We start from the raw sequence: 18,112 nt of genomic DNA on the forward strand, positions 1-18,112 counted from the left end.
ATTGTTTTCAAACCCGAAATTGTTATATCTGTCACCCAATAAACTTTAATGTGAGAGTTTTATTGTCAGAATATTAGAAATAGTTAATTGCTAAACTTAATAATTTTTGCACCTAGGACTAACCAGAGTTAGCAGCATTCGGCTTCTTCTATTTAAAATCAACATTCTTTTACCGGATTTGTTTATTCTATACTTTTTCATTCAAAATGCATATGCCGACAAAACAGTATTTAAGAAGAAAGGCTAAACAATTATGTTTAATGGGTCAAATTGTGATCGAAAGTCACAGCTTTCTGGAATATTGACAGAACCGTTAAATCCATGTGTTTGAATAATTGAACCATGAACACGTGATTTAAGTTTAAGATTTTCTAAATTTTACATATATGAACTTTCGTATGATTTTAACACAGTTTTATATCAATTTCTCGAGATAGTAACATCAGATAAAACTTTCATGGGTCGCGATCAAGAGCTAAAGTGATTAGCTTTCAGCCTATACCCCCTTTTATTTTTCCTTTACTGTCCCTTTAAATTAACGGAAAAAATATTTTGATCAATTTTGAGAAGAGAAATGCTCTTTTTAATAAACCTCAAATTCGAAATAATAGTTTAAAATGTCATTCTGGTCCCGACTTCATACAACCTACAAATTTACTTAAGAATGACCTTGCAAAATGATGCGACCTAAAATGACTTAACCTGACCAAAAATGACCTTATAGATTAAGGTCGTTTAAGGTCGGTTAAGGTCATCCAACCTAGCTCGACCTAAAATGACCTTAATCAACGTTGCCTAAGGTCGTTTAAGGTTGGTTAAGGTCATCCGACCTAGCTCGACCTAATTCAGACCTAAAACAACCTAGATTTAAGGTCGGTGGTTTGCGGGGCACATTAGGCGGGGGTCTAATTTAGATACAAAATATATGTATCCCACTCGTCCCTTTCATCCTCTTAAACCACTTATAGACAATCGTCTGGTGCATAACATCTCCATCAAATGCAAAGATTTGTAACTTTTATCGCTCACCTTTATGTCAAACCGTCCCTGAGAGCTGATCAACCTCCGGCCCAGAATGTGATAAATCAAGTAAGTTCTGAGAAACTAAACTAAGGAACCTTTTAAAATAAATTACAGATATGAGACCTATTAAAGCCTCAACGATTTGAATCCAATAAAGTTATCGTATCGTATAATTTATAAACAATTTAAACATATCTAATGTTTCGACGTAGAAATGACTATTTAGTATGAATATATTTAACGAGTTTCTTTTACTCGGAACCAATTATTCATGTTATTGATGTTTAAACCATGTATTTAAGCTTATTTTACTAACGATTTTTTTAGATAAGTTCACTTCATCACAGTTCTTGGTCGGGAAGGGTGGTTGAAGTAAGGTAGGATAAAAAAATAATTTAATTTAACGACTGAGGAGGTGGGGTTCAAGTCGCAAGATTGACGGAACCAAAAATTTCTTTATCCCCTTTACACTATCCCATATTCATGTACACTTTTCCGTACTGCTTTAAACTTATATGTACTCCTTTATACTATTATTTACTTCTTTACACTATAATGTAGTCCTTTACACATTAACGTACTCCTTTAAACCATGGATGTACTCTTTTACTTCATCCTGAGGCCGAATTTAAAGGGTTTGAGCCACGGCTCAAATATGGTTGGTGCCGGCGCTCGATTTAAACCGGTTTTTGGGGGATTTAAGAGGCGGCTTAAATTCGTTAAATTCGGACCCTTTACTCCTTTACACTATCCCGTACTCCTGTACACCATCCCGTACGCTATGTACTCCTTTACACTATTATATACTCCTTTACACTCTTATGTACTCTTTACACTATTATGTACTCCTTTACACTTTTATGTACTCCTTTACACTATTATGTACTCCTTTACGCTATTATGTACTCCTTTACACTCTTATGTACTCCTTTACACTCTATAATGTACTCCTTTACACTCTTATGTACTCCTTTACACTATTATGTACTCCTTTACGCTATTATGTACTCCTTTACACTCTTATGTACTCCTTTACACTATTAAGTACTCCTTTACACTATTAAGTACTCCTTTACACTATTATGTACTCCTTTATGTACTCCTTTACACTCTTATGTACTCCTTTACACTATTATGTACTCCTTTACACTATTATGTACTCCTTTACGCTATGATGTACTCCTTTATACACTATTAGGTACTCCTTTAAACCATCATGTACTCTTTTACTTTATCTTGTACTCCTTTAAATCCTTCCGTACTTGAGCCTAAAACTTAAGACATGGTAACGATCTGAAAACCAGTTTTAAAACCCGGGTTTCACGAATGGGGTTAAGCAGTTTTGTAAATATCAATGTCTTTGTTATGAAATATTATTTTATTCAGTTTGTTTATATTCTCAATTTTTTCGAATCTCTTAAATCAAAATCTACACAAATGTTAAAACCCAAAAAGGAAACTCGGGAGTTTTATCCAACGATACTCTTTTAAATTTCGGGCTCTGTATATTTACTTCTGCCCACTACACCCTCCACTAAAACTTGCAATTTCTTCGGGGAGTGTACTGCAGAATTACTGTAGTACGCACCGAAAGCTTATTTTACAGTGACTGTCCTGTTCCTGTGCAGTGGTTTTCCCAATATCAATTAATTTACTCCAAAAGTTATATAGAGTTATTCTGTACTCACGAATACTGTTGTAAAAATAAGCTCTATATTCAATTTCCAGTCCTAACTACAAAGCTTTATATTGTGAGCTCTTCAATTTTCTTTTTTAATACACTATTCTGTACTTCATAGATATAACTTTTCTTAGACAGGTAGTTTCATAGATTCAGAGAAGAACTTTTATAGATACGTCATTTCATATACAGAAAAGCATTTTTTTTCGAGGAGAATTTAAGGTTTTGGGTTAATATAAGATGTGTAACAATTTTATTTAATTATTATCATTTACGTAAAATATTCCCTGTCTTTAAAATATCTTGTCTATGATATGTCCTGGTTATGAAAAGTCCTGTCTATTAAAGGTCCTGTCTATGAAATGGCTTATCACTGAAATGACTATCTAGATGAAGTGTATCCTTTCACAACACAGATGTAAAGGAATTGATTCTTTGCCACTAACTCTGATTTTCTACTCCCATATCTTTGGAACCTAATGACATAGATTTTAGATATTTTAAACTATTCTGACATATAGAGCAAATAACATAAGTTTGATATAATAAAGGTTTCCTCCATCGGGTGGCAAAGGTAAAGGGATTAGACTATTTGATTTTGTGGCAAAGACTCAGTTCCTTAGTTATTTATTTAGCGTAGAAGTGAGGTGTGACTGATTTTAAGGGGTTGGAGTAAAATTTTAGTGTATAAAATATATAAACCATGTATGTGTTGTCGATGTTGAAACAAAAAATAGTCTGAATCTGAAAATACTCGGCCAACGAAATTTTATTTCGTATTCTATGAATATCACAAATGTTTATAATTTCTAGATGAACATTTTTCATTCTGATCTTAACACCATAAATTCAATGTGGATCGCCGCGGACAAAGGAATTGAGTCTTTGTCACAAACTATGATTTTCTAATCTCTATATCTTTGTAATCCAATTCCGTAGACCTTAAATATTTCAAACTATGAATTATGTTAGATGAAAATGTCCAAGTTTCAAATACGCCATCAGGTGGAAAACATATAGGGATTGGAAAATCAGAGTTTGTTACAAAGACTCAATTCCTTTCAGAAAATAATAAAACTTAAATAATGAAAAAAAGAAAAATGAGTTTAGAGAAAATACCAAATAGTGAATTAAAATGGTTTAAAACGGCTAGTTCTGAAACTGAGCTGTGTCTTAACTTCGACAACGCATGATTTTTTTTAACTCTCTAAATTTTACTCCAGACCCTGGATTTTACTCGAACCTTTTAAGATTAGAGAAACATTGTATTGATTCCTTTATAAAAATTTTATGTTTTAAAGATAATTTCAATTGTAACATTTTTTTAGGAATGTTCAAAGAGCTGGTCTGTTTTCTGGTTTTTTATTGGGGTAGGTCCAAATGTTACTATTACATAACTATGTACTAGTGTTAAAATTAAGTTATTTCTGTTAAACAAATCCTTATTTTATTTATTCCACAGAACAGTCTAGCAACCAATGAAGGGATTATAGTAAGATTTTTTAAGTTATTCAGTCAGACTCTCTCTTCATTCATCCACTTCTGGCGCAAGAAAATGTTAATATCCAGATAAGAAACCAATTACACCAAAGTCAAGAAGAACACAGGGAAAATGGTGAACAGGAAACATCTCAGATTTCTGCACTGGAGACCTATGGAACCAGGATGGGACAAAAAACAACAAAGATAAAACAGACAAATGATGCTAAAATGAAATATTTTCCCTTTACAATGATTGATCCTCGGTCACTCAGATCATTTCAAAGCATCCAAGAAATGACACATCACCGTAACCTTCGATCTCTATCCTCTAATGAGCTTGGCATTGAATTCTCAATCAGGTAAAGTTTTAATATTTATACCAGTTAAAAATATAAAAAAAATTTTGTATGTTTTCTTATATTTAGTGGACCTCTGATGATGGAAAACAATGAGGTTGGTGAGGAAGACGTAGCTGATGAATTCAGGACGAAAAGTTTCAGGTATAATTAAATTACCAACATCTTATATTTCATCTTTGAGGTTTACCTCCAGTTTCATAGCTTTTACTTTAGAAGCAACATGCCTCAAACTTTAATTTACTAAATAATTTGTCCTAGCAGAATAGCCCAATTATATTTACAATAATGTTTAACCTGGCCTAAAATCTAAAATAATCCTTTAAATGTTTTTCTCTAATATTTACATGTTTAGATTGATTAGGAAACGTGGAGGAAACTTTTGAATCAAGAAATTAGAACAGAATTCATGTTATAACTTTTGTTGGTTTTCTGGTTAAAATCTCTGACGATATTTTTACGTAAAAACTTCTGATGTTTTGTGGTGGAAACTTTAGATGTTTTGCGTAAACTTCTAATTATGGGATGGACACTTGAAGGAGTCTAGACAGACAGAATACTTTGAAGATTTGATTAGCCCTGTTGGTTCAAATTGCAGTACAAGTAAATAAATATTATTATTGTTCAATCAATGTACGCTTCTTGAAATTTTTTTTTTACCACTTAAAACTGTTCCAACAGGATAGCTGGATCCTCAGGTGCGCTGCTAGATCATATTGTTACAAAAATTGCTAATGATGCTTATGATTCAGGAATCATCCTTTCAGATATTTCTGGTCATTTCCCTGTTTTTTATATTCGTCATTCTGCAAAAGTCTGCGAAAGTTAATCATGTAAAAAGATTTTGAAAATTTGATGCTCCTTCTATTTCAAGGTTTAAAACAATGCTGGAAAATGTAAACTGGGACATTCTTCTCAACAATGAACAAGAAACTTAACATCTATTTTGAAACTATAGAAAACTGTTTTAAATTAAATCTGCATTTCCTGAAAAGAAATAACTTCTGCAAATAAGACTAAACCATACAGTCCAATTGGATGTCAGAAGCCTTGATTATCTCCAGAAAAAATAAAAACAGATTCTTAATAAAAAATAAACTAAACCCCGTCCTGAAACTGAGATTTAAAGAGTACAATACAGTTTATACCCAACTAGGGAAAAATCATTAGTATGACAAGTTTAAAGAACATAGAAAAGATGGTAAAAAAACCCTAGCAAACAATAATTAGTGTTTTAGGAAGGGGCGGAAATCTATAAATATCCCGGATACTTTTGAGAACAATGGTATATAGTTCTTTCAGAGGCAGCTGAAATATCTGAACTTGTTTCAATACGTTTTCCTCTGGTATAGGTCCAAATTAGCAAATAATATCGAGAACTCCACAAAACAATTCTCTGATTTTCTCTCAGAGAAAACTGTGAAAACTTTGTTTTTGCAAATATGACCCCTGATATCATTAATGATGCTATTAACAAATTAAAAAATAAAAACAGCTCTGGTTCAGATAACATTTCTACAAACCTGATCAAGTTGATAATGCCAAGTATCATGGGTCCTATCTGCCATTTATTTAATTTGTTGTTTAAAGCTGGTATTATTCCAACCATCCTTAAAATTGCTAAAATCGTTCCAGCCTTCAAATCTGGAGAATCTGAAAAATTTACAAATTACAGACCAATTAGCTTACTTTCGTCTTTTTGAAAACTTTTAGAAATGCGGGAAATCAAATCATAAAATATCTGAATAAGTTAAATATCTTTTTGAGCACCAGTATGGGTTCAGGGCTAAGCATAATACTACACTACATTTTCTGGATCATATTTACCAAGTGTGCAATAAACCGGAATCTGAGTACACCCTAGAAATTTTTATTGATTTAACTAAAGCTTTTGACACCTGTGATAAAGATATACTTGTTTCATGACCAAATCCGGCCGATTAAAACATCCTAGAATATCAAGCATGTCATAATCTGCTATTGGGTTAGATTGGAACCTGCACTAAATCTCAGATCTCTTGGATGAAAACTCTACTTCTGTTTGTCTCTCTTCCGCGAAATAACTGTGCTCTGAATAGTATTAGTACCAAACGGGTTCAATCTGTAAAAGATACAAGGATAAAGCTCATTTCTAATATAAAAGAATGTATTAATCAAAAAGAATAGAATATATATTAGAGGGGAATTTACTAAAAAAAGTGTAAAACGGCCATTTTGTTGTACCGTTTCCATACTGCAGGTGTACTTCACATATTTATGCTATATAACCTTTTGGGCCCTGGAATATCATTTTATAGAAAATTAAAAATTAGTGTTAAAAGAAAACCAAATTATGAAATAGGCTGGTTTCATAATTGACCAATGATCATTTCACATAGACTCTATGCCTTTCACTTTACAAACAATGATTTTTCGTATGAATAAATAAATCAAATGATGTTTTTATTCATCTAATTCATTATAAAGTTTAATTAACATTTAATTAATTTAATTTAATTAATGATTCTCTAAATTCCCCTCTAATATTTATTCTATTCTCTATGGTATTAATGCCTAATTAATACCTTAATGTGCCGTAAGCAGTTAATAACAATAATACTTCTGTATCAAAATATCAAGTTTGACTGACGATAAATGGCAGACACAGTATAAATATAAGGTAAAGTTCACAAATCAAAATTTGTGTGTTGCTGCACTACAGGCTTGTTTCCTCCTCGACTTTAGAGGTTTAACATTTTTCATGAAGAAATCAGGGGGGAGGGAATTCAGAATGTGACAATTTGATTTTTTGAGTAGTATACTCAAAAAGTTAGATCATTATGGGTTTAGAGGAATATCCAATCAGTGGTTTGAAAATTATATATAGGGAAGAAAGTAGATATCTTCAATCAAGGGTGTAAATTCCTCTCTTGAAGATATACTTTGTGGAGTTCCTCAGGGGTCAATATTAAGCCCAATTTTATTCTTAATTCTTATAAATAACCTTTCAAACGCATCAAAATTGTTTACTATACTTTTTGCTGATGACACAACATTACAATATTCTTCGGAAAATTTAAAAAGTCTATATGATTTTACAAATTTTGAGCTCTCAAAAATTAAACTTTTCCTTGAAAATAAGGAAATGGATAGAATAGGTGCTGGTTTAAAAATTAATCATTTAAGCTTTTGGGAATACTTCTTGATGAAAACCTAACCTGGAATCAGCATCTTAAAGCTGTGAAAACAAAGCATATAATGCAGTGTTTGCATTATCAAATGTAAGAAATCTACTTCCAAGTATTAACATTAAGCATACTTGTTGACATAAAAGTCAGTTAAATAAAAGAAATAATGGTTATTAGATAACTTTATTGAATTATTTGAAATATAAAATTTTTGAAATAGTTTTCTGTAGGGGGATTATCTTAAGTGGTTGTAAAATAAAAAGGTACAATTGATGGATAGGGGTGATCAAGATTATAGGGAACAGTTGGAGCTTCATGTTGGTGGTAAGCAGTTCAGAAATATTGTAATGATGTTATGATAATTGTTGATCTTTTACGATCAGCAGTTCAAGGGGTTTTTAGATCGTTGCAATCATTTTTTATAATGATCCTCTACTGATAGAAATATAAACCTAGAGTGTAAATATCAATGACAGTTGAAATAAGGCGGAGTTTGCAGTTATTTTAAGACCGAGCGAAGCCAAAGTTATAAATAGACGAAGCGACGCTATCCCTTATCTCAGGGTAGCATAGTGCCAGGGGTATTGACCCGCCATGTCAGGGTGCTAGGGATAGAACCCTGGCGGGGGGATGGCAGGTCTAACAAATGCTATCAGAGTTAGTTTGCCACGAACCCTTTCGATGTGAGGTGGAAGACTAATCAGATCATTTTTCAACCCAATACTGCCTCTTATTTACATATCGATCGTATAGTATTTTTCTCTCATAAATGTTTGTATAAAGTAAAATAAATTGAAAACCGTCTCTCGGAATATTATTTGTAATGAGCAGTTGCTTTTAAATTTTATCATATTTTAGAATATCTTGACAGCAGGTTAGCTACATCTAGGCTTCAGTCCCAGGGGGGAAGATCGCAGTTTTATCATTGGTGCTGGGGTTAAGGACTCTGTCAGCTCAGGGCATGACAAGCTTTGTATCATTGGTGCTAGCATGAGGACTTCGCCAGCTTTTAGGTTTCACAATAAGTTTTGGAACATTGTTGGCTTAGATGTTTAGCATTCAGTGAAAGGTTAGATATCTGTAGCTCCATGAAGGAGTCAGGCAGGCCAGAGATGTTAGCATTCCGAAAGATATACTCTAACTAGCTGCCAATACCCCTCTCCGTAGGCGGAGAGGGGAGGGGAGAGTAGTAACGCTAATCCCACATTGATGAACCGGAAAGGGATTTCTGTGTTGAGAATATTATGCGGTCAATTGTAGAACACAAGGTTCACCAAGGATCATCTTCCTTATAGTTTGAATTTGTTTTTACAATACTATTTATATTACATTCTCTTTGTTTATAACTCCTTATTTTGCTCTTTTGTAGAATATGGAATTGCAGCCTGGAAGAGAAATAAAAGTCCTGAAATGAAAAAAATTAGCTTGCTCCATGCACATGCAGTTAGAATTATTAATAACGCAAAAAAAGCTTCACATACAAATCTTCTTTTCTTTAAGTATAAGATCCTTAAGTTGACAAATGATTTGACTGATTTCAATCAAGCAACATATGCACTTCTTAAGATATGGAATAACCTGCCACCTGGTTTAAAAAGAAGTGCCTGTAACATTATTATAGGTTTGAAAAATGACTGGTAGTAAAAAGCAAAGATTGTGTGGTATAACAAAACATATTTTTTGCACAAGCAATATATTCATTTTAACAATACAAACAGTTAGTGTTGGATCATCTAAGATTTATCTAAAGAACAAGACATTCACAGCTGTGGCAAATATATTTCCATTCCACCATTTTGATTCAGTACTTGATGAGAACTGGATTGGTCTGTGGCAATGAAACTCTATTCTAACTTGGCCATAGAGTCCTGATACACTCCTTTCTCCAGCATGGATCCCTCCCTAGCTCTGCTTTGGCTATATGTACCGACTTGAGATAAACAAGATAAGGAAGGGCTCAATATTCTTTAGGGTTGAGTCTGTTGGATAATCAGGATGCAAACATACTAAGAGTTCAGTAACCCTTGACTCTTGGCTTGGGTTTGATTTGTTAAGCTTTCGAACATATTCTTGCTTGGGAGCAATGAACTGTACGGACCTATATACAAGTTGTTAACCCATGGGTTGGGTTCACATCCACTCCCAATTTTTTTGTCATTTACTGTGGTCATTGATGATGGAATCTTCATCAGACATGTTTCATTTGAGCTCCAAGCTCCACATCATCCTCCATTCCTGTCTTGCCCTTGGCATGATGGAAACCGCCTTTCTTTAAAGCAGTGGAGGCTGCTTGAACATCAGCCCTGTGATTTGAGCATCTTGGCTAATAATTTGCTGTCTGAAGGGACAGTTGACTTGCGGCATTCAGACAGGGCCCTCTTCACGAGGCAGATGGTCCAGTAGAGCCAGTTGCCGTTATGCAAAAGTAACACAATCCTGTGTTTAGTAACTCTTTTACTAGTTGGTTAGTTACTACATATTACTACCATCTTACTACCAAATGACTATTCCTAAATATTAATTCTTCTCTATTCAGGATGGATCTCAGGAGAGAAAACTCCACTGGATAAACTGATAACTACTATTAGACCAAATAAACTAAATTTTAAAATAACTTTTTTTCTTTCATTAAATCTAAGACATTTTATGTATTTATACTTAATCAACGTCGCCTTGATGTTAATTGCCACGCGGGACTATATTCGTTGATTATTTTTACGGCTTAAATTAATCCTTGGTTCAGTGAAAATTCAATTGACAAGACTTAGACTATAAATAGATAGGACATTGAAAGCTCATAACGGAGCTGATACTGAATCAACCTTGTTTCAATGTTAAGTTATTCCTGTCATGTATTTATGGAAATGGAGCGGACCTTGTTCTATATGATGGAGACAAAGTTCAGAGGATTAGATTTCTTGAGGAAGGAAATATTCATGAATATTTGAATTTGAATTATGGTTTACTAAAATTTCTAAGTTCAAGACCGTCATATAAATTGTTCTGAACTATTGTTTCTAAGTCATGATACCTTATGGTTATATTAACTATTTTCTCCAATATTTAAGTCCTTTTATTGGAGTTGATTATTTTCTAAGTATAACTTTAGTAATTTACATGGAGACATTTTAAGAATTATTCTAAGTATTCTTTCTAAGTTAAGAAGATAGAAATCAATCAATCATTTATTTACTAAGTCCATATTAGTCAAATCAATTTTAAATACAAGTCCAAATCACACTGTGGTTCAAAATATAGTACTTATGAATTTAAATTACATTACAACAGATTATAAGGTGACCTAATATATGTGAAAGAGCTTACCCATGATATGAAGACCGACTGGAGGAGATGTTTCCCCAGTATGGAAGTAATTACTAGACTAAAGAAACCAGGAATCTGGCTTCCTTATATACTGGGGGGAATTTCACCACGTTGCGATAATCGAAAAGAATATCATAACATGACGAAATTCAAGGATGGTTTCCCACGGATGCCATCCAGTTAATGAGTTCCATTAATCAAATGCTGACCAATAGGACCACTAATTGTTCTCTCTCAAGGAGGGGGAAAGTGTAATTACCCCACTTTGTTCCCTTGCAGAGAGCAACATAAAAGTTCATCTCCTTTACACAAGTTAGTTCCAATCAAATATTGAAGTACTAACTTTCCAGTCAACCTCATTTACAACAAAAAAAGTTAAATATACAAACTGGGGTTTAAATACATGTAAATTACTTCAGAAATCAAATATCGCTGTACTTAATAAGGATTTTACAAAATAATCTTTTCTGTTGAATTGAGATCCCCCAAAGACCATCCAAAAAACTAATTTAAGCTAGAACCTATTGATCTTGCATCAATACACCTGTGCCTTCTTTCTAGCTTGGTCAGAGAGTAAGAAGGAGTTCCAGACAATGGGTTTAAATCACAACCCTTAGCATTCTTGCACACAGCATGTACTATGCTGTTAGTCACCTGTTCAGTGTAGTACCAAAGTCCAGCAATATGGTCGAATTCTCTCTCTTCTGTCGCAGTATACAACCCCAACTCATTCTCATGATGAGTGAGAATCAGAGCCGTACTGGGCTCTGACTGCGGTGAAGGGATTGACCTTAGCTCCAGTCCTATACTGATCCAATTTTGCTACCAAGTAGAGCTCTCAAAAACTGTAGGACACAGGGCTCTTTAGCGGCAGAGGTGCTTAACATCCTGTTGACAATGGAGAGGAACTTGAATTTCTTTACTGGATGGATAGGGATGTCTGAGTAGCAGTGCTCCGCCTCCAATAGTTTAACCGTCATTTCTTCACAGGAATATTGGTATGCAACCTCACCACATTGGAAGACAAAGACTCCCCTGCCCAGATGATGGGGGTGATCCTCTGATAGTTCTTTCACATTCCCCTAACAGGACATCTGGACTCCTAGTGCACTCCTCTGTCCTTCTCCCAGCTCTTATTTTTACCTCAGAATAAAATGCTAGTGACCTTAGCTCAGCAGCATTTCTCAGCTCTTCAGGGCAGATAAGGTGGAGTTTGACATTTGTATTCTCCACCATCCTAAACAGTAGTATATCCTCAATGTATACTTGGTGTCCTTCGAATCCCAGGGGCAAAATCAGAGACCCCTTTAGCTCATATTAGATTTGGGCTTCCTCCGCCGCAAAGGGCCATTTGGAGAATATTCTTTCTAGTTCTCTTGCTTCACGGAAGAGGCAGGATGTTTTTGGTGGATCCCAAGCATATGTATGAGTGCTTTAACAATCCCAGACTTGGACCATGAGGATTATAAACCAACTTCCCTGATGAGGATCTTGCTACCATGTGTCCTTGATTCTTGGTAAATATTTCTTCCTCAACTGTCACTGTATATTCAGTGTACTGGACGATCCCCTTCATGGATCTATCAAGCAGTTCATCCATCCCTTGGCACTGGATGGAGGAGCTCGAGATTTTTGGAACCCAACCTTTAACTCCATAATGTACAACTGTCCTGGTACTACAATGGACTCACTTTTCCTCGTTTGTGCATCAGAAATGTTTTAGTACTCGCCACTTCACTGCATGATTGTCATTAATCACTAATGTTTCCTCTCTTTCAGCAGATAAGATTGTTTTTGAGTACCAGACAACTGTTCATTATTTGCAATTTGTAATATTTACAGTTTTTGTCTTTCTCCAGGTAATTATTGGTCATGATGACAGCATGCCCCTTTGATGTTTGTGGGGTTGGAACAATCACATCCTACTGCATTAAAGTTCCCTTCACTCTTTGTAGGTACTGCCATAACTGCCACTAGACTAAGTAAAATTAGAGGAAGTGTTCCAGTTCCAGCTCTCTTGTTGGTCCTCCTGATCTGTCCTCTGCCCCCTCTCTGCCTCGCATCTCCAGGTAGATCAGCTTGGCTAAGTCTCACCCTTTTTGACATGCACGAAGATATCATTATTGTTGAACATGTACATGGATGGAGAACATAATACTCCTGCCTGGGGTGAGAATTTGGTTACAAATAAATTGCATCAATGAATGTATTAAATAGTATTGGATATGTGTAAAAATCATTGTTGCTTTTTTTATTTAAATTGAAAACTATTGCTTTCTGCTTTACTGAATTTTTCACTTTTGAAAACAAAACTTTTTTCTCCTCAATGGCATAAACCCCCTCTCTTTTCCCTTTTTATTTTTGTCTTCATTGTCAGTCCATAAACTACTCTCCAACCTGTCTCTACTTCCAGCCCTTCTTCCTGGCCTACTTCCTCACCTTCTTCCTGTTCTACTTCATGGCCTACTCTCTACTGATATCCTGTGTATCAAATAATGATTTATTCATTTTGATACTGTCTGTCTGTTGCATCTTTTCCAGAGATGATGCTTTAGTTCTGGTTGATGCTCTGTTCTCCCTTGAGGTACTCCTTCTCCTAGTTTTTGGGGGTCCTACTGGTTGAGGAGTTTTTTTCCCATGTCTTGCTGAACACTGTTTTCATGGTTTTCACAATGAAAGAACCTGATTTTATCAAAGTATTGGGCACTACCCACTGGGACTGAGGGGCCTTCAAGTGGGATGTCAGGGCCTAAGAGCTTGAATAACCCATCTGAAATCCCTCAAATTTTGAATCAGATATCATATTTCAGTAACTTGAAATATTTTTAAACTATTAAATATTAAATATTTTAGCTTGACATCTGACCCCCCACCCCCCAAACAGCCTAATTTCAGAACCTGAAGATTATAATAGAAAGTGATTCAATAAGCTTCTCGTTTGCTAACCAAGAAACAATTACTCAATTGCACTGTAATCAAAGAGGAGTATTATTCCAACTGATGTTTATTTTGAATTATATGTTACAAGTTAAGTTAAGTTTTCCTCTTAAGACTTTACTGCAATACGTAATTTTACTGAGACACTTACTTTGAAAATTTTGGAAAAATACTCGTAGTTAGTTGTAAAATGTGCTTTATAGGGTACTCTTTTTTATTTGAAAATATATTTTTTTTTAACTTTTGACCTTTTTATTATTTCTGATACACTGAAAGCAATTGAGTTTTTGCCACAAACTCTAATATTCTTATCACTAGATCTTTGCAACCCAATGTTGTAGACCTTTCGTAGATCAAATACTAATTTAAGTTTGAAATATCATGGCGTCCGAGCATCCCTTTTTATTTTATTATGGTGTAAAAAAGTAGCAGGCAGTGAATTTGATATTTGGTGTTGATGGGACAAAAATACTTTTAAATATACTGTCTTAAAAAAATATTACTGATTTATGAAATGTAAATCATATCTTTGAACTTTAAAAGATTGGCCTGAACAGCTTAAAAATTTAAATTTCATTTGAATGAGATAATTTACAAAAAAGTTTCGTTTGGCAAAATGGCACACATTGATTAAAATTTTGATTTGTTAAGTTTGATTGTCATTTAAGTATTTGGAAGATGGCTTAAAATTGATCGTAAATAAGTTTTTTAAAAATAAAACATTTTTAGTTTTAAAGTCTTCATTCTTCAATGTATTTTACATTATTTTGTGAACGCTTTAAGATGTAGAACCAACCTGAACCTTATACAGGGTGTCCCAAAAAACATAGAAATTCAGTGACAAATTGGATATGGTCTTTATTATGAATTAGCAGTGTAATACCTAATTTCAACCCCATAATATTATTATGTCTGCTAGAGTTTATTTTATGAAAATGGTAAAAGACTGTAAAGATGTGTCTTTATATCTCCGCAAGATGAACAGTGAAGACGGACAAGTTTACTCTGTTTTTATACTGCAATTTTCTTGTTTCACTAAATACAACCGTATGCAGTCAAAACTTAAACAAACAAAATGAACATAGCAGACGAAACTCTTACAGATTACAGCTTTCTCAGTAGGTATCACTATACTAAATCAAAGAATTATTTAAAAAGACGATATCGAATTCGTCACTGAATTCCCATGTTTTTTGGGACACCCTGTACAGATATGTATGTTAATATATATCCAAAACCTTAAACAATACAGTTAATAGTTTATTCGAGGCATATGATTGGTTGACTTGCAGGCAAACATTCTGAAATATGGAAATTATATTTTAATGAATGTTATCAATTATTAATATTTAAATAAAGATAAAACAATAAAAACAAAAAATAAGGAAATACAATGATCGAGGTCGTAACGTGTCTCTGGTATTGCCTGCCAATTCTTATAAGAATTTCCCCCCTAATGCTATACCAACTTTCTAAAGATGTGTATTAAGAGAGGTTTTGTTTTGAGTTTGACTTAGATATTCATGCTTTTGTTTCTTTATAACTGTTCAGTTTCTCTGCCAAAGTGACGTGCGCATTGCCAAAAAGGGGAAATAGAGAAATTATTAGAAATACACACTTTCCGAGTAAGAAAATCGATGGTACATCTTCCACATCTGTGATCAGATTAAGGTTTCATGCAAGGGTATCGTTGTAAATCGGGCATTGCGATCTTAAATACAATAAGAGCAACTTAGAAGGGATGAAAAAGACACCAGGGGGAGGGGGGGGGCTCTTCTTGAAAATTGTTTTTGTTTTTTGTATTTAATCTCCCCCCCCCCTTGGCTTAAATCCCGTGTACGTGCCTGCAAGAACCAATGTAGATTTCTTTGCCATATATATAGATTAGCCTTTACACATATATAAGCATTTAATGCAAAATCGATAGAAATCAACCAAGTTGACCCAGGTCGCCATTTAAGTTTTAAAACTTTATATTTAAGTGTATATCTCAAATTTTTTACAAATACGCTGCATGCAAACTGCTTCTATATATTCAAAGGAACTGAGTTTTTTGCCACAAACTCAAATATTCTTATCCCTATATCTTGGCCACCCAATGTCGTAGACCTTAGATATTTCAAACTATTAATTCTGTAAGATCAAATAACCTAAGTTTGAAATATCAAAGGTTTATACCCACTGGTTGCAGAGATATAGAAATTAGAAAATTTGAGGTTGTGGCAAAAACTCAATTCCTTTACGAAGATGTGCAGCTTTGAGAACATCAAGATTTCACGTCGCATTGCATAATAAGGCGCGCGCGTATGATTTTTGCAAAAATACGGCACAAAGAAAAGATATTCAAATGATCTTAATCTTGAGATATTTATAAATCCTATTTGTTCAGTTATATATTTATATTATTTCAAACTTATAACTCTCGAAATCCACCCCCCCCCCCTCACACCGTGTGAACTAGCGAGGTACAGGAGGTACAGACCCGACCTTACATTATGTTGGCACTCTTAGTCCGGTTCGAGTTACTCTTTCTCTAGCCCAAGACAACTTTTCTATTATATTTTTATTTTAATGGCTGAAGATATGTTCCAATTTTATCAGGATTCTTCAAATAATGGTGTCCAGTTTATTCCCATAAGCTGCTTGGGTGCTATAGGATCCTCCCAATTTATAGCTTAAAATGGGAAAAATATGATTATTATTATTAGTATCTCTAACATTTGCAAAATATTTTTTTTTTTACAATCTAAGTTTGGGCTGGAAAAACTTAAACTTTTAGATTTTGTTTGAAATTGTGTTTCGTTTTGATTTGTGGCTTTGCGCTGAATCCCCTGCATTCGGAACTTGATGATTTTTAATTCCATATTTGAAATATTAATATGAACTAATGCGCAGGAACTTCAGAGTTGAATTTGCCTCGTAAACTTATAGTAATTCGTTTTGCAGACGAAAATGTATTATTTATATTAAGTTAATTTACCTCCAAAATAATGCATTAAACACTAAGAAAAAGCAATTTCAGAGATGCTCAAATGAAAGAAAATTGGAATCTGTAGCACTTGCAAAAAAAATCATTGGGTCACAACTTATAACAGAGTTTTGTTTTCTTAAAATATCTCAATAACTATAGAAAGAAAACATAAAAAGCGCCAGCCATTCGAAGATTTGTTGATAAAAAACAATCTATTAAGCAAAGCTATTTTCTCCCTGAACTTGATTGTAAAAAAATATTATGCAAATGTTAAGGATATCATAGATAGACTACTTACATAATCAAATTTGTCTGTTTTCAGTAAAAATTGAAGATCACAAATGGAAGATCCTTCACGGAAGACTGTTTAGTGGAGGTTCGGAAGCCATCTGGGGAATTGCACTGCCGCAAATAAGTAAAACGAGGTTCAGAAGCTGTGCGGGGGAGTTTGCCTTCCCTATCTTGCATGAGAAAGCCAGTCGCAATGCAATTGCAGACGAGTTCCTTTTCACACATTGCACACACTTTTGGTACACACACACAACATGATTACAGTCAGAGAAATTGCAGAACAATTTGTTGTCAATGTTTTGAAATTAGGCATTTGATCTATTCCCATTTTACTATATATAATATGTACAATTGCTGCGCGCACGCACGTATGTATGCCTGGATCCTGAGTATAGCTTCAGTAAGGCCTAAACCAACCATGGACGCTGATGTAAACTTACTTTGATTTCTTTCTTAATAGATGACATTCGTGTAAGTAATTATATGAAATCATTATAAAAATTGTTCTTATCAATGTTATATTGTTGCTATAATACTTCAATCTATTTCAGTTAAACATCCAAACTCTTCTACCAAGTTTAACATCATCTGAATAAAGAATTAAAGAAAACACAGTTTATATATGGAGAGTAGTTTGAAACCGGTCATTCCAAGGGAAATCAATACAGTCAATAATAATTAAGCTTGAATAACGAGCAGTTTAATTATTGTACACTTATAACTTATACCGCTCTTACCTATAAGAGTCATGTATTGTATGCACCGACAGTACAACTATATCAGTCTTTTGGTACAGACACACACACATGACGTTTCCGCCCCCTGTGTCTGCTAGAGTTTATTTTATGAAAAGGGTAGAAGACTGTAGAAATTGTGTTTA

General features: G+C 34.0%; 1 protein-coding gene and 1 long non-coding RNA gene across 2 annotated transcripts; both read left to right on the top strand.

Moving 5' to 3' along the window:
- Window positions 1-512: 512 nt before the first annotated feature.
- Window positions 513-5,430, top strand: LOC111702919 (uncharacterized). The gene is made up of 6 exons (XM_023474726.1): window positions 513-1,089; window positions 1,351-1,400; window positions 4,033-4,074; window positions 4,212-4,545; window positions 4,612-4,686; window positions 4,898-5,430. The coding sequence occupies exons 3-6, from the start codon at window positions 4,035-4,037 to the stop codon at window positions 4,926-4,928; spliced, it is 480 nt and encodes a 159-aa protein (XP_023330494.1). The 5' UTR covers window positions 513-1,089; window positions 1,351-1,400; window positions 4,033-4,034; the 3' UTR covers window positions 4,929-5,430.
- Window positions 5,431-17,524: 12,094 nt separating this feature from the next.
- Window positions 17,525-17,899, top strand: LOC111702917 (uncharacterized). Its single transcript, XR_002765525.1, has 2 exons — window positions 17,525-17,703; window positions 17,784-17,899. It is a non-coding gene; the product is annotated as an uncharacterized LOC111702917 (long non-coding RNA).
- Window positions 17,900-18,112: the final 213 nt, after the last annotated feature.

This window comes from Eurytemora carolleeae, unplaced genomic scaffold, assembly GCF_000591075.1.
Source record: "Eurytemora carolleeae unplaced genomic scaffold, Eaff_2.0 scaffold526, whole genome shotgun sequence".
Taxonomy (NCBI): Eukaryota; Metazoa; Arthropoda; class Copepoda; order Calanoida; family Temoridae; genus Eurytemora; species Eurytemora carolleeae.